Source organism: Microcaecilia unicolor, chromosome 4 (assembly GCF_901765095.1).
Source record: "Microcaecilia unicolor chromosome 4, aMicUni1.1, whole genome shotgun sequence".
NCBI lineage: Eukaryota > Metazoa > Chordata > Amphibia > Gymnophiona > Siphonopidae > Microcaecilia > Microcaecilia unicolor.
Genome location: NC_044034.1, coordinates 179586492 through 179611439, shown reverse-complemented (window position 1 = coordinate 179611439; position 24948 = coordinate 179586492). Strand labels below are relative to the sequence as shown.

The 24948-nt window shown below is 43.7% G+C and overlaps 1 protein-coding gene across 3 annotated transcripts in view; it reads right to left on the bottom strand.

Annotated features, from left to right (window-relative positions):
- The window catches only part of ST5 (suppression of tumorigenicity 5), a 670601-nt gene that overhangs the window by 92943 nt on the left and 552710 nt on the right, over window positions 1-24948 (bottom strand). For all 3 annotated transcript variants that reach the window (XM_030201020.1, XM_030201019.1, XM_030201022.1), the window contains one exon: window positions 13164-13312. In XM_030201020.1, the coding sequence (XP_030056880.1) occupies window positions 13164-13312 (149 nt within the window). The remainder of the gene's footprint in view (window positions 1-13163; window positions 13313-24948) is intronic.

The window sequence follows — 24948 nt, the reverse complement described above, 5'->3', positions numbered from 1 at the left end:
AGAAACAACTGTTTTAGCAATTAATATACACAACAATCTAGTAGTACTGTTCACCACAAGTGTGTGTGTTATTTGCTGAATGGCAAAAACACATGTTGTGCCACTCTCTACATCTGAAAGAATATATCTACCTTACTGATGAATTAAAACATATCAGGGGCGTTGCCATGGTTAGGCCTAGTTGGACCAAAGCCCCTTGCCCCTCCACTTTAGAGTCAGGCCCACTCAGTCTGCAGCCATGACACAGGCCAATAGCAGGGAAACTAGAAGAATTGTAAAAAATCCAATAACTAGTGCCATCCATGTTAACAACAACACACATAAGTACTTGAGAACACAGGAGTCAACTTTTCAAAACGATTAGGGGTGCTACAAGCTGCTTACTGCTGTGGGCTGATTATTATCCCCAATATTGTTAAATCCTTTTCTTTGAATTCGTATGTAAAATTGGAGAAGCTGAATAGTGACTGTGTGCTTAGATGGCTTTGCTGTTTCATACCACTCCTACAGGCCGCAAAGATCTGGCACTGCTGTCATTCGATGAGGAATACTCACCATGGGAGGACTATGGTTACTTATACTTCAGCTGCTTCTTCATTGCTTTGGAAACAATGATCAGGAAGTTAGGAGAAAGAGTGTTGCTTGTTTCCTCACTGTTAGATTCTTCTTGGGTTGAATTTCACTCAAGATTCAAAACAGTGTGTGAATCATCTTTCGATCTTCTCACTTTCAGAACCTGATGAATTGGCACGTGTGTATTTTCCACTTCCAAGTGAAATCTCCCAAGCAAAAATGTAGCCCTGCTGGAATTTCTTTTTGAACTTACTCCCAAACATATACTCTCACAAGATTTTTGTTTCAGTCAAAAAAATGCAAAAAACAAAACCTACTCACACCCTGCAGTTGAAACTGGAATAGAACATGGTATCTTTCTGACTTGTCTTCTAATCCTCACTCCTCCTCCTTCATTGTCCCCCTACGCCCAAGATAAAATCTGTCTTTGCAATTATGGAAACTGCTAGAGATGCAAAGAGTGAAACAAAAATTGCAAAATTGATAAAATAAAATTTCCACATCTGGAGCACTGTGTCCAATTCTGACTGCCGGACCTCCAAACAGATAAGAGTGGAAGCAGTATTTTCATTTCAGATAAGGTAAGGAATCTTGAAATCTTGAACTGCTGGTGACATTTCAGTTAAACCTCTGGAACCACGAGACTGGACAGTCACCCTCTTTTTAGGCAATTTCCTAAGCTAATCTAAGACTCTTATTTAGAAATAACAAAACCACATGCTAGTAATGCAAAAGAAATATATTTTGTGGGTAAAGATTGCAGCACATTAAGTGTGGTCATGGGCATAAAAACGTTTTGTCTTGTCCCTGCCCCTCTTCTACCAACTGTAACTCGCTGGGTGCTTCTCCTGTGTCAAATACTTCCTGTTTACACCAGAACTGGACTGGTACTACCAGTACTCATGGGTGGAGGAAGAGAAGTCACTAGCTGCTAAACAGTGTGACAAGATGGTGGCTATGAGCTTATATTGCCATCACCTACTGGCTTTCACCACCACCTAAAGGAAAAGTCCATAGACTGTTATTGAATGGACTTGGGGAAAATCCACTATTTCTGGGATAAGCAGTATAAAATGTTTTGTACATTTTTGGGATCTTGCCGGGTATCTGTGACCTGGATTGGCCACTGTTGGAAACAGGATGCTGGGCTCGATGGACCTTTGGTCTTTCCCAGTATGGCAATACTTATGTGCATGATGCTCTTGTTCCATCCCATAGGAGCCAGCCTCTGTAGGTGCAGTGGGTGATGAGAACCCCCAATATGATCAAGCTCTATCTGTCTCTAGGGAGGGGTAATTTTCATTTTGTTTGGCATCTGCAACCATTTTGAAATGTTGGCTCCTTTTATGAGAGAGATACCCATAAGTTTCTTCCCAGCAACAGCTGCCCTATCCTTTTCTACTTATTTTGTGAATTTAGTCCTTGTGCCTTTGCTTGTCCTCACTCCCCCTTCAATTTATCTCTACCTTTTTTCCCTGTCTTCTTCACCTTCTTTTCCTCCTTAACCATCTTTATCTTTTCAAGTATTCACCCAATCCTCACCTTACTCAACTTGAGCCCTCACTCAACTCTGTCACATACTTTCTCAAGATGGACTGCAAGTAGCATTGTGGTGGTTTTTACTTTTGCCCTACAGATCAAAATTAACTATGCTTGCTTTTCTGAAATAGGCTGTAAAAACTGTAAGGCTGTTTATAGCTATTTTGAATGCTGTTTTAAGATTCTTTAATTTTGCAATTTTTCAATTTGTATTTCTTTTCATTACTTTTTATTCTTTAATTTTTTAAGGGCTGCATTTTGATTACAATTTTAATCACAATTAAAGGTATGTTTTTTTTCCCCTACTGCAGCTCTTTGTGACTCTGGGCAATGGAAGGTTTAGTGACTTGCCCAGAGTCACAACAAGCTGCAGTGGGGTAAAAAATAAAATACTTTTAATCATGCAATTAAAATTTTAATTGAAAATGTAGCCCTATTAACTACCTGTGTAAATTATTTCTGGCCTGCCTGCCTGGTATAAAACCAGACTGAGCTAGGCTTGTTATAACTGACTATAGTCAATTAGCAAATACTTTTGCTAACAATTTGGTGTCCGATATTCAAAAGGATTTAACTAGGCAGATGCTCCTGTCCAGTTAAATCACTCTGATCTAGGCAGATATGGCTATTCAATCAGGGCCGCGCCAATGCAGTAAGTGGGGTAAGCAAGGCAGGGGGGGGGGGGGGGCGCCTGCCTTCGAGGGGCGCTGCTGCCCTGCGGTCCCTGCCTTCCACTCACTTGCAAAATCTTTTACCTGAAGTTGAGATCACCCCTGCCCTCCTTTTCATGGCAAACCGGAAGTGATAGCAACGCAGCAGTATTCACGAGGCAGGCAGGCTCTTTAAGTTATTTGAGAGAATGCAACCAAATTGCTATATATGCTGTGGTTTGGGGCTAACTCCTCACTCAGGGTGAGCTTCAGAGCTTGAACAGCATTCAAATTAAAGAGAACCTGAAATTTTAAAAGTGCTACAAATAAGTTTTAAAAGTATTTGTATTAAATCTAATTGCAGAATTCAGATGCTGGGAGTCTGTACTTGGTTGTCATATGCTCAGATTTGTTTAAATCATATACAAATTAGTCCGTTTTTGGGAGGTTCTCATTTCCATATTTATGAATAAAAAATGATGGAAGTGTTTACAGCCTTAATGTTAGGGCATGGCTCTGATCAAAAGTGTGAAGTTTGGTCCAAAAATGAAGGGTTTATCTAGTGTTTTTCACTAAAAATTCCCATTACAGTGTCTGTATGTTAATCTGCATTCAAATAGAGCTCTCTGATTGGATGATCAGCTTCTGTTAGAAATCTGCCCGGAAGGGAACAGAGTGAGACAGCAACTGACTGTGGGTTTGGCCAAGAGAGACATGCAGCTGTGAGTTCCTGTGTGTGTTGACTGAAATTATAAAAGACTGCCAGATTATGTGGTAAATGAGAAAATATGAATGAAAAGAGGTTGGTGGAGATTGAAGTTTGAGGTTTCTCTAGTGAAAAAGGATCTGAATATTTCAGGATTACTTGAAGTTTATGAAGAATAGAAAAGGGTGAATTTCATTTTAAGAGTGTTTAAATCCTATAAGCTATATAAAGGCTAGGTAGATAAGGAAACCTTAATATTTGATCTGAAATAAATATTTGATCTGAGATAGTTGATCAGAGACAAATGTTTGATCTGAATTATATCCTTTGGTGCAAAGGAGATTAGAAAAAGTATCTTTGGAAACTAAGAGGACTTTGCTCACATTTTGAATTAGCATTCCTATTTTGAGTTGGAAATCTGTGAAGTGTTATGAAAATACATTTTGCTTTAATGAAATTGCTAAACTTTAGAGTCAGAGACTTATCAATGAGAGATACATACAGTGCTATTTTTTCCTGAGGTCCGGCTTACTTGCCTGCTCCCTTCTGTTCCTGCTCTGCTAGACGGAGGGGGGGGGGGGGCGCCAACTGATAGTCTGCAGGGGGGCACCAGAGACCCTAGGCACGGCCCTGTATTCAATGGCATTTAACCAGGGGCAGAGTCGGCATTTATCTGGTTAGCAGCAATTTTCAGTCTGCTAACAAGCTAAGTGGATAAAGTTAGTAAATCAAACAGGCTGTTCTTTGTCCACATATTCATCCTGGTACCCAGATAACTATCGCCACTACTCGGATAAATAGTGGCTCTCTGCTTATATCAGGCTGCTCAGTGCTGATATCCAGGCCCAGCCCAGCCCTACAAATCTGGGTATATAAAACAGTCCTCAGTGGCTGGCATTTAAGAACACACACTGGCGGGCTGAATTTTAACCCTATGTTTATAAGTGAGGTGAGTCTATAGGAGCTGCAGAGATTCACGGTTTGGGTACAACAGATACAAAATGTATAAGCCCGCTAGGGACAGAGAAAGTACCTGTAACATGTTAAACAACAGAGAGGTAGTATATGAAGAATCTAGCAAACATAATCATATGTCTGCAATATTCAATGACTCTGGAATATCCTCTCCACCAATTATTGAACACTTTCACCAATAGCTCCACTAATATTCCCCTGAATTCCTTGAAGAACTTTGCCAAGACGCCATCTAGGCCAGAAGAATTACCTCCCCTTAAGGGAGACAATGACCTGCCAGACCTCAGTACTTGAAATTCCTGTATCCAAAAGGCATACTTCCTCTTCCTATAGTTTAGGTAGTGAACAGTTCTCCAAATAATCTTCTATGTACTTATTGAATGCAGAAGCTTCCCTAGAGTACAGCTCTTCATACCATACCACCTTTGGAAGTCCTCCCCTCTCTTCCTTTAATTTAAACAATTTGTTGATGCCATGTTTATTTGGTTCACTTGTATCCCACATTTTCCCAGCTTGTGCGGGCTCAATGTGGCTAACAAAGTTAATACATCAAAACATAATACAGCAGAATATTACAGTCATAGAAAATTAACAGATACAATAATGAAAGCAGCAAAATAGGAGAGTACGGAAGGGAAAACAGGAACAACAAAAAGGGTAGCTTACATAAGGCAAAAAACGGGAAATCAAACCAAACGGAAATAGGGGTTTAAAAAGAAATGTGATAGGCTTTACTAAACAAGAAAGTCTTTAGTAATGTTTTAAATGTTGGGTGATCCGAAGTCTCTTTCAGTAGCCTCGGCAAAGAATTCCAGGAGTGCAGGCTGATGAAAGAAAAGGAAGAAGCGTAGATTGACTTGTACTTTAAACTCCTGCAGGAAGGATAGTGCAGAAGTAGATAAGTACGAGATGACACCGATGAATTTCTGGGAGGTAAATCTATCAGATCACACATGTAAGCTGGTGCTTCTCCGTAAATGATGTGTTAAGGCGCAGATTTTGAATTCAATATGGTCTTTGATGGGGAGCCAGTGAAGACTCTCACGTAGAGGCCGCACACTATCAAAGCGAGTTTTTCCAAAGATTAGCCTGGCTGCGGTGTTTTGAACCGTCTGGAGCTTCTCCAGAATATAGTTTGTACATCCAGCATACAATCCACTGCAGTAATCGACATGGCTTAGGACCAATTGATGTATCAGGGTGCGAAATATATCCCTTGGCAGGAGTTGTTTAATGCGTTTAAGCTTCCACAAGGGTAAGAACATTCTTTTCGTAGTCTGCTTAATTTGACTATTAAGCGACAGATGGCTACCCAACGTGACCCCAAGAATTTTCAGACTGTTCAAGATATGTGACAAAGGTCCATAAAATCCTGAATTGAATGAAATGGGTAAACATGAATTGATTGTTTACTCTTTCAAAAAGTACAAAGACTAAGGGACACTCCATGAAGTTACTCAGTAGCACATTTAAAATAGGGAAAATATTATTATCACCCATTGCATAGTTAAGCAACTCATTCCCAGAGCAAGTGGTAAAAACAGTTAATGTAACTTGGTTTAAAAAAAGGTTTGGACAAATTCTTGGAGGAAAAGTCTATAAACCGTTTATGCACAATTATTTACTATTTCCATGCTCAAAATACACCTGCTTGGCCCTTATTAAATTACTAGTAAAAAAAAGGCCCATTTCTGAACGAAATGAAACGGGCGCTAGGAAAATGATTTTGTAATTGCAATTATGTTGTAAAGGGAACCATTACTATAAATTATGGTATATAATGAGTTATATCGTGTTTTTTTTATAAACTTCTGTGTATCTTATTTTTAAAAAACTGAGAGTAAGCAGAGTGTACATAACTTTTATTGCAAATATAATGCTGGTTTCCATTTTTAAAATTTATTTGTAAACAATATTTTTGGTATAAACTTTCTCACAATTAGGGTAAAGTTTTCCTTGATCTGGACCACTTTAACAATTGTGTGAGAGACACATTCTGTGTGTGTGTGATAGAGAGACAGTGTCTCTGTGTGTGAGAGAAACAGTCTGTGTGTTTTTATGATAGAAAGACTGTGTGTGGGTGGGTGAGACATTAAAAGAGAGTGTTTGTGTCTCAGAGAAAGACAGAGAGTGTGTGTGAGAGACCCCCTCCCCCCCGTAGTCTCAGGACTCTCTTTCCCCCCCTCTGGTCTCAGGACCCCCTCTCCCCTTTATTCCCCCCCGTAGTCTCAGCACCCCCTCCGCCTCAGGGTGGCCACGGCAAGAGGAAGCAGAGGGGTGTGTGCATGAGAATGGGCTACTTTGGGGGGTGTCTCCCCATTTCCTCCCTTGTCTCAACACCCCCTCCGCCTAAGGGTGGCTGCTAAGATAGGAAGCAGAGGGGTGTGAGCATGAGAATGGGCTAGTTTGGGGGATGTGTGTTCTGGGGTAACACATAGTTTCTGTGTGCGAGAAGAGAGAGAGACAATCTTTGTGTTGAAAATTCATGTTCCCCAGAGAGAAGGTGTTGTATGAATTCATTGCACCTAATTTCACACTCTGTTACTGCAATGCCTGTGTTAGAACTTCTACACTGGGTTGTCACACTATCCTTTCTTAATTTTGTCCTTTGTCACATTGTGTTGTTTTTTGTCTCAGGACCCCCTCCCCCCCCAGATCTCAGCAACCCCTCTGCCTCAGGGTGGCCGCGGCGAGAGGAAGCAGAGGGGTGTGTGCATGAGAATGGGCTACTTTGGGGGGTGTCCCCCCATTCCCCCCCCTGGTCTCAGCACCCCCCCCCCCCCGCCTCAGGGTGGCCTCTGCGAGAGGAAGCAGAGGGGTGCGTGCATGATAATGGGCTAGTTTGGGGGATGTGTGATCTGGGGTAACTCATTGTTTCTGTGTGTGAGAGAGAGACACAATCTTTGTGTGTGTTTCAAAGAGACAGTGTCTGTGTGTGTGTGTGTGAGTGAGTCAGAAAAAGAAACTTTGTGTGTCAGAGTGTGTGTGTGTGTGTGTGAAAGAAAGAGAGAGAGTGCGGTACAGAGTTCACGCTCTGGTTTTTTTTTCTGTTGCGAGAGGAAGCAGAGGGGTGTGTGCATGAAAATGGGCTAGTTTGGGTGATGTGTGATTTGGGATTTGACTGGTAGGGGTGGTGGCTTTTGGGGGTGTGTGACAGAAAGCGAGTGCAGGGTGGCTTTTGGGGGGGGGGGGGTGTGACGGAAAGCGAGTGCGGGGCAGAAATTGTGTGTGTGCGAAGAGCGGCCGGTGCAGGGCAGACCCGGAGTGTCGGCGATTCTTCCCCCGTTTTGCTCGGTCTCTCCCCACCGCTGCCGCCATGATCCTGCTGAATTTGAACAATCGCATCATCGAAGAGGCCCTGACGCTCAAGCTGGAGAGCAGCGCGTCCGAGTGAGTGGGGAGGAAGTGGGGCCTGCGGTTCCAGGCCTGGGCAGAAGGGTCGATGTGTGGAGCCTGTTCACTTTTTGAAGGGGCGTCTGCCAGGTCCTGCTCAGCCCGAGGGAATGGAAATGTGTAGGGGCTAACGTGTTGAAACTTGCAGGGTGCACAAACTGGTTAAAATAAGCACCTCAGAGAGGAAGAGGAGGAGGGGGGCAGTCTGTTACCGGCCTTCCTCTTCAGTGCTCTTTCCCGCCCCTCCCCTTTGTTAGTGCTGCCTGGTTGTTGTTTAAACTTGTTACCTGCTGCTGCGCTGGCAATAGTGAAGGGGAGCACCTTTCGGAAACAGGCTGTCAGTGGCGAGCGGTGGCTGAATGTTGAGTGCTGTTGCGGCTTACGCGTTCCGTGCTCCCGCTGTAAGTTTCTGTGACAGTTTGTTAGAAGTTTGCTGTAGATCAATGTCTCAGCCCTCTTTTTGTTTTTTTGGGTCACGCGCTTCCTGCCTCCTTGCTTCGAATTGTAGCATCTCCTGACGTAAGCCAAGTAGGCTTCTGCTGTGGGAGAGTGACGTCAGGAGATGGTTACGAACGCAGCCAGAGACATTGGAACGTTGGAAGAGCAAATTATTATATTAGAAATGTAAGTTCTCTATTTTCTAAACTTGGCAGTTCTCTCCTAGTTGTTTCTAATTCTTACATAACCATCTCAGAGAGGGTCATTTTATGCTGTCTTTTTCACTCTGTCCCTAAGCTCACCATTTCTCAACAATCTCAATTTTTTTCTGGTGGGCAGCTATAGATACAAGTTTTCCCCTGTTCAACACCTTCCTTCTGTCCATAATACCATCTCTGATGCTTCCCCATTATCATTCAAGGTAAAGTATTATTTAATCATCTCCTCTGTTTTACTGCCTATCCATGATTTCTCTAACAGTGATTCATTCAATTTCTTTTTTTTAAGTATGTTTTTTAGTAATTTTGTTGTTGTTGTAAATGTTTTTCATTAAATTTCCAAAACTGCAGTCCCTTAACAGTCTGTCCCAGTGTTTACTGCACCTGTACTGGTGCATGGTCAGACCATTTAATCAGCTTTATATCCACCATTCTCACCTTCTGCATTAAAATGCAGCATTAGCAATTAAAATCATATCTATTTTATTGTAAGATGCTATTGTAAATGTAGTCTCAGCAACTAGGTAGGAGAGAATCAAAGAAGGAAACTGCATGTTAATGGTTGTGGTGTCTTACCTTTCATACTAGATTTCCTTGTGAGATGGGGAAGCAGAGGGGCAAGAAGTTGAGCAGGACCTCACAGCCTTATGCTCGCCTGTCACTGGACCAATCGATATTTTTGTGACCCTCAATGAAGCACAACAAAGTGTTCCAAAGTGGTGCCTGGTGGAGTCAGCCACTGAAGGAGGAGGTGTGGTTTGATTCTTTGGGCTGGAGGTTTCATTGAGCCAAGACACAAGGACACCCCTGCTACAACCAAGAGTGGCAAGTTCCCCTGCTTTGGTTGCATGCACTCTTTGCTAGAGAGAGCATGAGAGGCTGACAGACAGGGATTTGGGGGCCAGCAGCTGCATCAACTAAGAGGGCTGCAGGAGATCAATTCAGAGCAGTAGGTTTGGTTGGTCCCCAAAGTGGAGGGGGCTTATATCAGTTGGAGCCAAAAGTGCTGCAGATTTCCAGAGGTACAGGTAATTGCATCCCACATTAGCTGTCATAGTTTCAACGTGTGGTAGCAACCATTGCTCCATATCAACCCTCGGATTCGGTATAGGTCGCCCAAATTCGGGCACAGATCACAGATCCATACATAAACTAGTCAATTAGATGCTATCAATTATTGGAGTTAACAAGCATTTAATTGGGAGTTACGTATGTTATATGCCCTACACCCTAGAATACCTGCATTTGAGCACCTAACTGCCAGTTAGTTGGGCACCAGTATTTACAATGGCTTTTGGCAGACGTAAGTGCTTCTGCCCAAAGTTAGATGTGAAAAGTGTATCAAGCTAGTATTCTGTAAAGAGCGCTTTGTGCAAAGCGCCCTTTACATAATACTAGCTCAGTGCAGATCATCCCAGCTCCTAACTTTGGGGCTCTTTTACTAAGCTGCAGTAAAACGTGGCCTGCAGTAGTCTGGATTTATGATTTTGTCAAACGTTGGGCCATATTTTACCACGGCTGGGAAAAAGGGCTTTTTTTTTTTTAGTGGGGTGGTAAATGGCCGTGAGCTAAAATTAAAAAGTAGTGCATGGCTATTTACTGCCTGAGCACTTACTGCCAGCCATTGACCTAGCGGTAAGGGCTCACGCACTACTCATGTGGTAAATTAGGTAGTGGGTGCTAATGTAGCCACACTGCTGATTACGCCGGGAATGCCCCCCCCCCCCCCCGGCAGTAGAAAATAGAAAAATATTTTCTACAGTGGGAAACAGCAAGTGCCAACTTCGAAATTACTGCCCGGCACCTGCACTAGCCCGGCAGTAGTGCCAATTTAGCGTGCGCTACCTGTGCACTAGCCCTACCGCAGCTTAGTAAGAGGGCCCCTTTGAGTGCTATTTATCAAATCTAGCCCTAAATGCATAGTTGCCTTCCCCAAAGTGCAGGAATGCCCCCTCTTCCCAACACACACACACACACACACACTCCAGAGTATTAAAAGGGGTTAATCAACAGGATCCCACTCTCTCTTATATTCATTGTATTTCTGCAGGCGGAGCTCTCAGGGAGGTAAACACATACAGTGCAGAACAAAAACAGGAATGCAAAATCTTCCAAATGACTCACAGACCAACTCATCTCATTTTCTCCTTTTTTTAAAAAAGATTTTTCTCAGCATATGTGAAACTTCTGCCAACATAAATGGCTTCTTTTGCTCCTGCTCGGTCTCTTGCTGTGCACAGTGCCATTGTGAAACACCGGGAAACCTATGCTATGAGTAAAACCAATATGGGAAGGGAACTAGACAGCAGACACCAGATGTTTTTGACTCTAAAACTAAGTTGCCTAACCAGAAATAGAATGTTTCATGGATTTTCAACTCTGGACTGCAATGTCAAAAGAATTACTTGCTTACTAGGATGTTGGCCACTACATTGGTGATAAGTGTAGATTGATAGAAGTTTCACATATTTGACTTGCACAGGACCAGATTTCCATTATTGGGGGGGGGGGGGGGGGGGGTAGTGTTGGTTCATCCCCTCATTTTATCTATTCCTTTGTGACTTGGTGCCAAGCAGCAGCAAATTCACTTTAAAAATTCATGGGCTGATGATCAGAAGCAAACGCAGACGCTAGAGGTACGCCACACCCTAGCATAAGCTATCGAGGTGGATCTTTACCGAGCCTACAGCATCGTAGTGATAACCGCGTCCGGATATCCTTTCCTTCTCAACTTCGCCCTTTCAAGGGACAGGCTGTAAGACTAAAGGGGGAGGGATCCTCCATCGTGACTGGGCCCTGCAGCAAGAGACCGTCCTGTGCCTGGAGCCGGAGAGGACGAACGAACAGGAGCCTGACCATATCTGCATACCAGGGACGTCTGGGCCAATCCAGGGCTACCAGGATCACTCGACCAGGATATCTGGCAATGCGAGTGAGTAACCTGCCCACCATTGGCTACGGGGGAAAGGCATAGAGCAGGCCTCTGGGCCAAGGTGGTAGAAGAGCATCAATGCCTTCTGAGCCCAGCTCTCTTCCCCTGCTGAAGAAATGGGGAACCTTCGCATTGAATGCGGTGGCCATTAAGTCCATCACTGGCATCCCCCAACAGACAGCTATCTGATCAAAGACCAGAGGGGAGAGGGTCCACTCCCCCGGCTCCAACTGGTGGCGACTGAGAAAGTCCGCTTGCACATTCTGTGATCCCCGCTATATGAGCTGCCGTCAAGACAGAGATGAGTCTCTGCCCAATGGCAGATCAAAGCCGCCTCGTGCGACAGTGGTGCACTCCTGGTGCCCCCCTGACGGTTCACGTAGGCGACCGCCATCAATCTGTCCGAGAGAACTCAAACTGGGCAACCGCTGAGACGAGACAGAAACTCCCGAAGGGCCAGACGAATCACCCGCAACTCCAAGCAGTTGATGGACCAAGATGCCTCCATCAAGGTCCAAATGACCTGGGCCATGTGTTGGAGACAATGATCCCCCCAACCAGACAGTGACGCATTCGTGGTCACAATCTTCCATTCCGGGGTCGCCAGAGGAATGCCCGACACCAGATTCTTTTGAATGAACCACCAGTGCATGATTGTGTGCAGACAGGCCAAACATGGCACCTGAACATCGTAATCCTCCGAGAGAGGAGACCAACAGCTCAGAAGGTGCCACTGAAGGCGCATTTGAGCTCTGGCCCACTTTATGACATCCAAGGTGGAGGCCATGAAACCCAGAACTTATACATAGTCAAATTGAATGAGCTAATTATCACTGATAATTGGCTTAACAACCAATTACTGGCACTAAGTAGATTTAATTGGAATTTGCACACTTAAATTCCAATTGAAGTGTGGTGCAAATGGATATGCTTAAAGTTAGGTGTGATTCCCGGGCGTTAAGCGCTATTCTATAAACTGCGCCTAGTAAGTGCGGCTTACAGAATAGTGCTTTTTCACCACCATATATAGAATTCACCCCAAAATGTCACAAATAGGCACTAACATTTAAATCTGCCATAGACCTGTTGTAAATGTTAGCACTTACATTTAGGTGCACTCATGCCGGGTTCTGTTATTATTCTATAAGGATGCTTATGTGTTGCTTATGTGTATAAATGTTCTTGTAGGAGAGGTTCACTATCCTCGCTAATATGGCACCTAAATGGCAGTGCTCTGTTATAGACTTGACTCCTACAAGCTTCAGGAAAGAGTTGATACAACTTGTCCAGTTCATGAAGTCTTAATAAAGTTTCAACATCCAAAACGATAGGACATTTATCAAAGCTGAAGGAGCTGATGAGTCATGCTAACTATTTAGAAAAGAAGATAAATTTTAATTTCTTCCTGAGACAATACTGTTAAACAAACAATGGTGGTGCTTACTCACTGAAGATTTTAACATCAGTAGGTGGATAGCCTTTTTGTACTGAGGGACACTGAGCAGTTCTGTTTTCATAAATAAAGTAGATAGTGTAATTATGTGAGAGGTAAAAGGCAGCCACCACATCTAATTTCTTCCTATTTCACCTGTTCTTCATATCATGGTACTGGACTTGGGGCTCAATTATGTGAGACATAGCCAGTGCTTTTTTTTGTGCCGGTACGCAATGGTACATAGTTACATATGATGAAAAAAATCACTCTACTTACGGTACTTAAGAGTTTAACTACAATCTACCTGAGTTTATCGGCTATGAAGATCACTCGGCGCTCCAGCAGCAGTGAGGCAAAGATTCTGATGATCTGCCGTACACCGAGGCACTTGAAAAGGCATTCAAAGTCCACATGCTCCAAGCGGGAGTCCATTGGACGCCGAAGCTCTATCACCTGCAAAGATTCAACACCTGTAATTAAACAAACTGATTACGATCACCCAGAGCTGTCAGAAAAATAAAATGAGGTAACAAACCCTCATGTCTCTAGCTGTTTCCCCATTAGGGGATGTCACTCAGAAAGGACTTTTCCGTATTATGTGCTCCTGTTTTAAAAGCTATACTGTATTAAGGCCCAGTGACCATAAGTTATTCTGAGTTCCATTATAAGGCCTATATTCTGAAAAATGTTTGATCCATCAACACTGCTAGTCTTATGTAAAAGTCTTAAGTTGAATTGTGATATTTGATTAGCAGCACTTGATTTGTTTTATTAGACATAGCACATCTTGATTTTATGTATTTGTTTTAAAAACAAAATTCAACATGTTTACAGTTTTGCCTGTTATATTTGAAATGTGAGTTGATCGTTGGAAAATTTTAATAAAAATAGTTTAAAAAAGAAAAAAGGACATGCACTGTAGTTTAACTTTTATATGATATTGTATTATGTTTTATTTTGAGATTTTTTTTTGTGCACTGCTGACAGTTAGATAAGGTGGTACAAACATTTGTAAATTAATTGAGTCAATAAAGTAAGTGGACTAATTTCATCATTCTGGACAACAATGTGTTCTGTCGCAGTGCAACTTAAAATCACTGATCTCCTTTCTTCCATGCCTCTACATCAAGAATACTAATTTTTCTTGCATTTCATGTGCAGGTTAATCTATGGATGCTCTTAATGGGCTTTTACACAATTATTGTCTTCCAAGGGCAGATGCAAGAGTTACTAGCTGCTTCAAGTGAATCTTCAGCCTTGCAGCACCCAATTAACTTAAAGGCCCCTCTGCAACCCTCTAGATTTTGATTAACATTGTGATCGCCTCAATGTCATGTCTCCCAGAACCTTCCTATAAAATATTGTTTAACATGTAGACGGTATTTAAAAAATTGTATGTCTAACAAAAAAAAAAATTGGGGGGAATCTCCCAATCTCCCTGTGTGTAAATGTTCAGGCTGATGGTTCTTTTGAGTTTGTGTGGCTGTCAAGGCTATTGTTGCCCCTTGATGCTGCTTCCCTGGTTGACTCCCTATGGAACGCACTACTGAAGGCCATAAAAACAACGCAAGATCTAACCATCTTCCGAAGACTACTGAAAACAGATCTTTTCAAGAAGGCACACCTTAAGCATCCATCCTAATACTAAATAACGAAACTATAAACTATACACGATCTACACAAAACCGAACTCTTTTTTATAAATCTGTTTATTGGCACAACATTGAGCATACATAAATATCAACTCTTAACACATGACTGATTAACCTCTATGATATTAATGATTAAGCAATTTACTTAAACCTTATGCGGAATAGGGACTCTCTTCAGTTGATCATCTAATGCATGTTACTAACCAATCTACTACTCAGGAGCATTCATGCACTACCACAACTTTTCTCTTCTTTACCATGTATGTATGCACATGTTATATATATATACCATGATCTATTCCATATATGTTATGATCCATCTTTGCTACCATGTATGTAAGCACCTTAACGCAATACCATTTGTAACTCTGCTACCCAGAAATGGCAATCGCCATTACGGCAAATGTAAGCCACATTGAGCCTGCAAATTGGTGGGAAAATGTGGGATACAAATGCTACAAATAAATAAAATAAATAAATAAATCAATCTTGACTAGTGCCTGGACCAGCCCTGTGTCTACTCGACCTTGCCATCTGTTACCAGTTCATAGAGTATATATGATATTTTGAAGAGCAAACTTATTATCTGGTCTAAGCATCAGAACAGACCTATCCCTATTAATGCCTACAGTATTATTACATTTTACTAAAAGCATTTTCAACATTTATTGCTGCTTAGTCTGAAGAGGCTGATATTATTGAAGTCAGGAACACAAAATTAAGAATATTTCATGACCACAAGCTCTGATAATATGGGGGGTTTCAGACCAGAAGATAACAGACTGGTGATAAAACAGCTTTTACAGATTGCTTCATGTTCCATTGTTTTCTAAACAATCATAATGAGAGGGCAGGATGTCTTCAGGTATCCCATAAATTCAGAACCTAGAAGACCACAGAAAATGGATCAAAGCAGCTAGAGAAAGGGTCCACAACAGCTGCAAATTCTTAGATAGCTCTGGAATACACATATCATAACCTTTGTTAAACCATCCTCATCTATCACATTTAAGCCACTGGTAAATAGATTCCTAATCCTCATTGCTCAGCACAAAGAGGAATTCACATTAACAGTTATAACTATAGAAATGCGGAGCTCGGTTTAAGAGTTTTGGTCCAGTGCTTTCTCTTGCTGACTGATGGTTTACATTATTTGAAACTCCAGTGTGATCTTGGTAAATTTGTTGGAGAGCTTTACACGAGAAGTTGGAATGGAAGAATCGGCTAGTAGTTAGAACAGTGGGCTTAGAGCCAGGGGCCAAGGCAGAAATTGGGGAGAGCCCCCTTAAGTCCACCTGCACAATATGCTTTCTTCAGCCTGAGGCAGGCGTAGGGCCTCCTGTGGCAAGGAGACACAGGGCAATTGCCTTGTTTTCATTCCCTCAACACCAGTTCTACTTAGAATCAGAGATACTAGGGTTCAAATCCCACCAATATTGCAAGTGCTGTTAGGCAAGTCACTTATTGCTGCAGGTAAAAATGTATAATGTAAACCTACTGAAAAGCAATGAATTAAAAATTCTAAGGGAGATGTATTTTATAGTACTTTTGAGTATCCTCATTTTGTTCCTGAGCAGAATCCTGAATGGAACTTTCTAAACTCCTATGTTTCCAGACTGTCCCAATGAAGACATTTGCATCTGCTTTTTCAGCAGGCAATTTTCATGTGTAAATGCTTTTGAAAATTGTCTTCTCTTTGTTTAGCTGAATTGGTCTCAGGACAAAATGCACCAGAATTGCAGGAGTTTGCCTCTGAATTTAGTTTATAATTTTATTTTTATTTTGATTGTTTCTCAAAACAATTTCAAACATAAAGTTACAAAAATAAACAAACACTAATACATTCTGAGTAAAAATATTATTATTTATTAGCATAAGGAATGCATAATGCAATTATGAGTATAAGATTTCATAAAAGGCATTACCAACTATGTAGTAACAGGGGAAACAGAGCAGTGAGGGAAACGCGCGCACACACACACAAACACACATACACAAAAAGGTACCCCTTATATTTAAAATATCCTTTAATTGTTCCAACAAATGATACACAATATGAAAACTCACCTATAAATAATGGTGGTATAAGTCATAACACTGCCATATGCCTGCATCAGGAGTCACATAATCAAACAATACAGTACGTTTAAAAATGAAATGCAAGGACACATGGTATTTTTTTCTTTCCTGCTCAGAACATCATGAATAATGGTAGCTAATGGTATATATACTACGGCAGTTATTTTGAGATGAATTTGAAGAGGGGCAGTTTTCAGTCCAGCCATCTTTCTCAGGTAAATAACCATTTACATGCATACAAAAACTTTGAAAATAGCTCTCCAAACCTTAATTTATGTCTTGATGAGTTTGTCAGAGTGAAAACATGTCAGCTTGGTATAAGCATATATCTTAGCCACTGCTTCTGCACCTTCAAACCCAATAAATTAGGTTGGATGCCAGCTCAAGCAAGCTGTAGTTTACTGAGATGCCAAGAACAAACAGGAAAGAGAGAAGAGTGGGAATAAAGACCAGGGTTTCCAGAGACAACGTTGAATAAGACATCTTGTCTTAATATCCAGTAGCAATTATATGTAACAGTCTTTTTAAAGACCATCACGAATAACCGTTGTGTCTCCTAAGTTTGTACTCTCTAACACAAGCACACAGACTCCTGATGCAAGCCTTCTGGTCGAAACACAGCATTGTGTTGAGTTGCTTTGATTTCCAATAGACACTTTTACTCAAGATCGTTTGCATTCCTGTCTCTGGAAACCCTTGTCTTTATTCCCACTCTACTCTCTTTCTTGAGTTACTTCCTGGGATCTTTTGAGTTTTCCACATACGTGGATTCTCTAAGAACAAATAGGAGACAGCCCACTGCAGAATAGAAGCAAACGACACAACAGCAGCAACAATCCATGGAAAGTAAGAGTGGGCAAGTGTTCATCCAAACAAGATTTTATTGGAAACAAGACCTGACCTGGCCACACAGGTTTCCAAACCAAATCAATGAGGATTAAAGTAGGTGCATCGATTCCTGTATCAACAGTTCTTCAGTGAAAATACCAAAAAACAGCTGACGCCAAAGAAAAACGAAAAAAGAAAAGCCAATTTTATAAAAAGTGCCAATTAAATAACCAGCATATCATAAGAAAATAAGAATAGCCACACTGGGTCAGACAAATGGTCCATTTAGCCCAGTATCCTATTTCCAACTGTGGCCAAGCTATTGAAGTAGACGTGGGAAGCCACTACTGTCCCTGGGATTGGTAGCATGGAATGGTGCCGCTAATTGGGTTTCTGCCAGGTACTTGTGACCTGGATTGGCCACTGATGGAAGCAGGATACTGGGCTTGATGGACCCATTTGCCTGACCCAGTATGGCTACACTCATGCTCGTATGTCATTTTAAAATCAGAAGAAAACATAAAATCAGAAGAAAACATATACTTTTCTAGCTAACCAAAATCTGGCTTCCTTGGACACTGTGCAGATATCTACATGTGTAGATAGCAATTTTCTAAAATAGCTATTTACTCATATCAAAGCTGTGCAGGCCTTCTAAAATGGACCCCTACTGTGGCATATCCAAGGTTGGAAGAATGTCAGTATATGAAGCATGACTTGAACCCAGATTGCCTCTTTTTTTTTAATAAGTTTAATCATGCAAAGTCTAAGCAAACTACAATGCTTGTAAAAGAAAAAAAAAGGAAAAATATAAAGGTAAAAACATATTGCTTTACTATAGCCACAACAACGAGAGATCCAAGTATAGATAATTAGCAAGAAACGTAGCACAAATTATAGAAAAAGGAAAACAGCATAAAACTGATCCCTATAAATAAATCATTTTTAACAGAATCACCATCAAGAAGTGATACAGCTGGATAAAGCCTCCATTCTTTTAGCAGCCAGAAAAGAGAGGATGAGTTCTACATTTAATAACACTTTTTTTTTTCATGTAAGAGTCCCCAGCTGCAGGACACCAGGTCTCGGTGGCTGAGTATCTTTAATTACATCTGGGAACATCTTGACCTTAAAATTTAAAAATAGTTCCTTACAATGTTTGAAAAAGATCCAGAGCAGTCAATCTCGCTGATTTCAAAACCAGGAAACTGTCAGTGTTCCAGTGGAAGCCAAAGCTGTATTTCTAAAATACCAATAATACTTAATGTGGAAACATTCACCTCAGAAGCTGATAGATCTCTCCTCTTAGCCCCAGGTAAATACAGGACTTGGCAATAAGAGGCAGAGCCCTCTCCTCCACTTCCAAACTCTCAGTCAATCTGTGGAACATCTCCCTTGGTGATCTTATTAGCAAAAGGGGAAAATTAATCAAATGTGCATTCAAGGTCCTAGCTTCATTCTCTAAAGGCCCCTTTTACTAAGCGGCGGTAAGCCCAACATGGGCTTACCGCTCCCTATACAGGAAATACCACTGGGCTACCACAGCAGCCCAGCGGTACTTCCAACCCCTAGTGCGTTGTCATTTCCGGCGCAACAAGAATTTATTTATGTTTGTAGCGCTGGAGTGTAGCCAGTAGTAATCGGGCAGTGCCATGTGCTGCCTGGTTACCGCTGGGTTAACACAGGAGCTCTTACCTCCACCTCAATTGGTAACGTAAGGGCTCCCCCCACCGCGAAATGGCCGGGCAGCAAGTGCTTTACTTGCCGCCCGGCAATTTCCTGTCAGAATGCAAGACTCCCCTTTTACCAGCTGCAAGATTTCCCTTTTACCAGCGTAAAACACGCTCTGACTCCAGTGCCGGCCCCCTTTTGCCACAGCTTGGTAAAAGGGGCCCTAAGACTTCCACTTTGAAATATAGGGCCCCTTTTACAAAGGCACGCTAGTGTTTTTAGCGCACACTAAAAATAAGCATGCATTAAACGCTAGAGATGCCTATGTATCCCTATAGGCGTCTCTAGCATTTGATGCACGCTAGTCATTAGCACGGGCTAAAAATGCTAGTGCGCCTTTGTAAAAGACCCCATTAGTACAGAAAAGCGAAGATACTTACCTGTAGCAGGTATTGTCCTCATTCTCCGAGGACAGTAGGCTTCATATTCCCACAAGTGGGTAGACGCTAATCCGCATCACCCGGTCCGGCATTTATGCCATAGAAAAAACTAGAGCTTTGAAGACCATGAACCACGCTCCACCGCTCATGCACGAGTGCCTTCCCGCTTGCCACACATACATGACTACCTCAGTTTAATACTAAAGCAAAAAAAACAAACAAAAATATGCAAGGAGACTACTCTGTTGTGATAAAACTTAGTATAAGGTGCATCCACTACTAAGGCCTGAAGCTCACTGACCCTACGAGCTGAAGTAACAACCACCAAGAAAATGACCTTCCAGGTCAAGTACTTCAGATGGCAGGAATTCAGTGGCTCAAAAAGAGCTTTCATCAACTGAGTGAGAATGATGTTGAGATCCCATGACACTGGTGGAGGTTTGACAGGAGGCTTTGAAAAAAGCAAACCTCTCAAGAAGCAAACTAAAGGCTGTCCAGAGATAGGCTTACCTTCTACACGTTGATAAGCACTAATTGCACTAAGGTGAACCTTACGGAGTTGGTCTTGAGACCAGACTCTGATAAGTGTAGAAGGTATTCAAGCAGGGTCTGTGTATGGCAACACAGGGGATTTATGGCCTTGTTCTCACACCAGATGGCAAACCTCCTCCATTTAAAAGAGTAACACCTCTTAGTGAAATCTTACCTGGAAGCAAGCAAGACCCAGGAGACACCCTCCAAAAGACCCAAGGAAGCGAATTCTAAGCTCTCAATATCCAAGCTGTGAGAACCAGAGACTGGAGGCTGGGTTGAAGAAGTGACCTCTTGTTTGCGTGATGAGGGTCAGTAAACACTCCAATCTCCACAGTTCTTCAGAGGACAATTCCAGAAGAAGAGGGAACCAAATCTGACACGGCCAAAATGGCATGAGCAGTATCATGTTCCATTGTCCTGCTTGAGTTTCAACAAAGTCTTTTCCAGTAGAGGTAGTGGAGTATATATATACAGAAGGCTTGTCCCTCAATCGAGAAGGAAGGCATCTGACGCTAGCCTGCTGTGGGCCTGAAGCCTGGAACAGAACTGAGGGACCTTGTGGTTGATCTGAGTGGCAAAAAGATCCACTGGGGGATCCACGCTCGAAAATCTTGTGGGCTACGCCCATATGAAGAGACCACTCATGTGGTTGCAGTATCCTGCTCAGCCTATCGGCCAGCCGCTGTTTACAACTGCCAGATAAGTGGCTTGGAGAAACATGCCATACTGGTGAGCCCAATGCCACATCTGGATGGCTTCCTGACATAGAGGGTGAGAGAACTGGTGCCCTCCTGCTTGTTGATGTAATACATTGCAACCTGATTGTCTGTTTGAATTAGAATAATTTGACAAGACAGCCGATCCCTGAAAATCTTTAGAGTTTTCCAGATTGCTCGAAGCTCCAGGAGGTTGATCTGAAGATTAGTTTCCTGGGAGGACCAAACACCCCGAGTGTGAAGCTCATCCACATGAGCTCCCCATCCCTGGAGATACGCATTCGATGTCAGCACTTTTTGCGGCTGAGGAATTTGGAATGGAAGTCCCAGAGTCAAATTGGACAGAATCGTCCACCTCTGGAGAGAGTGTACAAGCTCCAGGGATACTTGGATGACATCTTCTAGACCTCCCCCCCCCCCCCCGTGGCTTGAAACCACTGAGAAGCCAGGGTCCATTGAGCTGATCCCATGTGCAGGTGTGCCATGGGTGTAACGTACATTGTGGAAGCCATGTGGCCCAACAATCTCAACATCTCACGAGATGTGACCTGCTGAGAAGCATCCTTCAAGTCCAGAGAATATAGCTAATCGCTTTCCTGAATCATGGGAAGAAGAGTGCCCACGGAAACCATCATGAACTTTTGTCTGACTAGGAATTTGTTCAGAGCCCTTGGTCTAGAATGGGAAGCATCCCCCGTCTTTTTCTGCACAAGGAAGTACCTGCAATAAAACCCCTGCCCTTCTTCCCCTGGTGGAACGGGTTCAGCCGCATGGACCTTCAGAAGGGTGGAGAGTTCCTCTGCAAGCACTTGCTTGTGTTGAGAGCTTAAGGAATGAGATATCGGTGGGCAATTTGGAGGTCTGGAAATCAATTTGAGGGCGTATCCAAGCCGGACTATTTGAAGAACCCACTGGTCGGAGGTTATGAGAGGCCACCTTTGGTGAAAAAACTTTAACCTCCCTCTGACCGGCAAGTCATCCGGGATGGACACTTTAACTGCGGCTATACTCTGCTGGAGCCAGTCAAAAGCTCACCCCTTGATTTTGCTGGGGAGCAGAAGGGGCCTTAGGCACACGCTGTTGACGTGAATGAGTTTGCTAGGGCTGAGCCTGAGCAGGCTGGTGGGCTGCAGGATTATACCTACGCCTACAGTAGTAGTGGGAAGCACTCCGTGACTTACCAAAAAAAACTCCTAGATGAGGAGGCAGTTGCAGAAGATGCCCAGCGGGAGAGAGAAGATATGTTATCTGTATGCTTCTTGATTTGGTCAGTGACCTCCTCAAACTTCTCTCCAAAAAGGTTATCTCCCCAGCAACGGGCATCCGCCAACCTCTGCGGAATAGAATGTTCCGAGTCAGAAACACACAGCCATGAGAGACTGCGCATTACTATACTTTGGGCAGAGATCGTGGATGCCACGTCAAAAGTGTCGTAAGTGCCCCTGGCCAAGAACTTCCAACAGGCCTTCTGCTGCTTGACCATCTGGCGAAAAGGCTTGGCCTGGTCTAGAGGGAGCGCATCAACCAAGTCCAACAGCTGCCTCACCGAGTTCCGCAAGTACACGCTGTAAAGAGTATGTAGGAAAGGCCCCAAAGGAACCCGGGGATAGGCCAGAATACCCCCGTTATAGGCCGGCATTCCCCAGGAAAAAACTAGAAATAAAGAACTACAACTACCAGCATGCCCCAAGGGAGCCTTGGGATAAAAGAAACTATGTGCATTCCCAGGAGTCACCAGAGGAGGGACGCAGGGGAAGGAGTAAGGCTGATTCTCCAACCTGGTGGAAGAGGTGGTGGAACAAGTGGGTGGAGAAAGAAGGGACTCCAAAGAACTTTAATGAAGAAAAGGGTGAGCAGCTGGGAGAAGGAGGGGGTGAAGAGAATATAGATTGGGCTCCTGAGGGTAGAGAAGAGGAGAGTGAGCCTTGCCCTAGGGAGTTGACTGAATCAGAGAACACCCTGGAAGAGCCGATGGACTTTTCAGCTCTGGCTCAGAGAAAGCCAAGGCAGTAGCGTGGCCAAGCCGGGTCAGGTAGGAGTATGACTGACCAAGAGGGTGGGACCCTAGGCTTTGAGCCCGCGCAAAGCCATTGAACTGTGTTTTTGAAAGCCTAGCTGGACTGTGCTGTGTTTTAAAGCTTGGCTAAAATTGAACTGTGTTTTTGAAAGCCTAGCTGGACTGTGCTGTGTTTTAAAGCTTGGCTAAAATTGAACTGTGTTTTTGAAAGCCTAGCTGGACTGTGCTGTGTTTTAAAGCTTGGCTAAAATTGAACTGTGTTTTTGAAAGCCTAGCTGGACTGTGCTGTGTTTTAAAGCTTGGCTAGAATTGAACTGTGTTTTTGAAAGCCTAGCTGGACTGTGCTGTGTTTTAAAGCTTGGCTAAAATTGAACTGTGTTTTTGAAAGCCTAGCTGGACTGTGCTGTGTTTAAAGCTTGGCTAAAATTGAACTGTGTTTTTGAAAGCCTAGCTGGACTGTGCTGTGTTTAAAGTTTGGCTAAAATTGAACTGTGTTTTGAAACCAGGGCTGAATTGAGCCGTGTGTTTTTTTTTTCTTTTTTCTGCTACTCTCCAGGGGACCGGGAGAGATCCTTATTTTTGTTTTGTTTGAGAAAAAGGGGAGCCATACAGGAGTGTGTTTTGTGTTGTTGGGGTTTTTTTTTGTTTTTTGAAGAGCTGCAACCCCGGGAGAAAAGAGGAACCACTTTACAACGCTCATGAAGAGCTGATATGACTGGATATGGGAGATGAGCATAGAGACCTGATACATCTTCCACTCAAAAGAATCCAGGGTTCTATATTCTCTGCCTGGGGGAGCCGAGGCATAGACCCTAGTACTCCTGGCTCTTTTGAGAGATGAGTCCACCACCATGGAATCATGAAGTAACCGGGACCTTACAAATGCAGGTTCACCGTGGATCTGATACTGGGTGTCAATCTTCTTGGGGACCAAAGGGACAGACAGCGGGGATACCCAGTTCCGTACGAGGACTGCCTTGAGTACCTCAAGGAGAACAGCCATCATAGCCTCCTTAGGAGGGGAGGTATATGAGCTCATCCTTCACTTCTACAGGGAATGGAATGGCATCAGCCATTTCTCTCACAAAAGATGTAAAAGAGAGGCTCTCGGGTGGAGACACTCTCCTCTAAGGTGGAGGAGAGGGTTCAGAAGGGATCCCATAAGACTTGTCGGAGGAAAAGTATCTGGGATCCTCTTCTGATTCCCATAAGCGCTCCTCCTCAATGTTGGATATAACCTCCTTAAGGGATGTCCGAGACCGAGCCTGCCTCAATGCCGAGGACCCATGTCCTCGAGAGCTGCATCGAGAGATTGGTTCCCATCTTGACTCCGGCGAAGCTTCCTCCACCGGCGTCGAGGGGGTACCGGACCTTGTAGCAGTCGACACCAGGGCCGCAAGCGGCACCAGCATCAGAGGCCACACCACAGGTTGAGGGCCAGGCGGGGCTGCAGCAGAAGGTATGGCAGGCGCAAGCACCTCTGATACCGATGCACATCGCTGCATGAGGCCATCCAAAGCTCAGGGAGCAAGGCCCGGATGTGCTCATCGAGGGCTGACCTCAGGAAAGACTGTGGCGTTGGCTGAGGCACGGGTTGCAGAATTGCTGGGGCTGATGCGGGAGCAGGATCTCTGCTGTTTGGAGACACGCGCCATTGGCACCTCCTGGATGGAGGAAGAGCAGTTCTCCCGGTGCCGATGCTTCTCAGGTGCCGAATCCCTTGGCGCCCTGGAGCTCCTGGCACCAAGGATCAAGGGAGACCGGTGACGGTGCTTCTTGGTTTTCTCCCAATGCACGTCACCCATGCTCCTCGGTGCCGACGAGGACGTTGTCAAATCCTCCTGTCGCCTTGGGGTCAGGTCCAACGATGGACAGTCCTGGTGGGCCTGCATAGCAGGAGACCTTGAGACAGGTGGAGACCCACTTGATGCCTCACTGCTCCCAGTGTTGTGGGGTCTTGAAGCAGCCATGCCTACTGTGGCTCCCGATGCAATGCTCGACATCGAGATATGGGACCCGGCTCCAAAACCCCTCTCATGTTGAGCCTCCCAGGAAACCTGGGTCCTCTTCTTCATACGAAAGCAGAGGACACAGTTGGCAGGGCTATGGTCAGGCCCGAGGCACTGGAGACACCAGGAATGGGTGTCCTTCC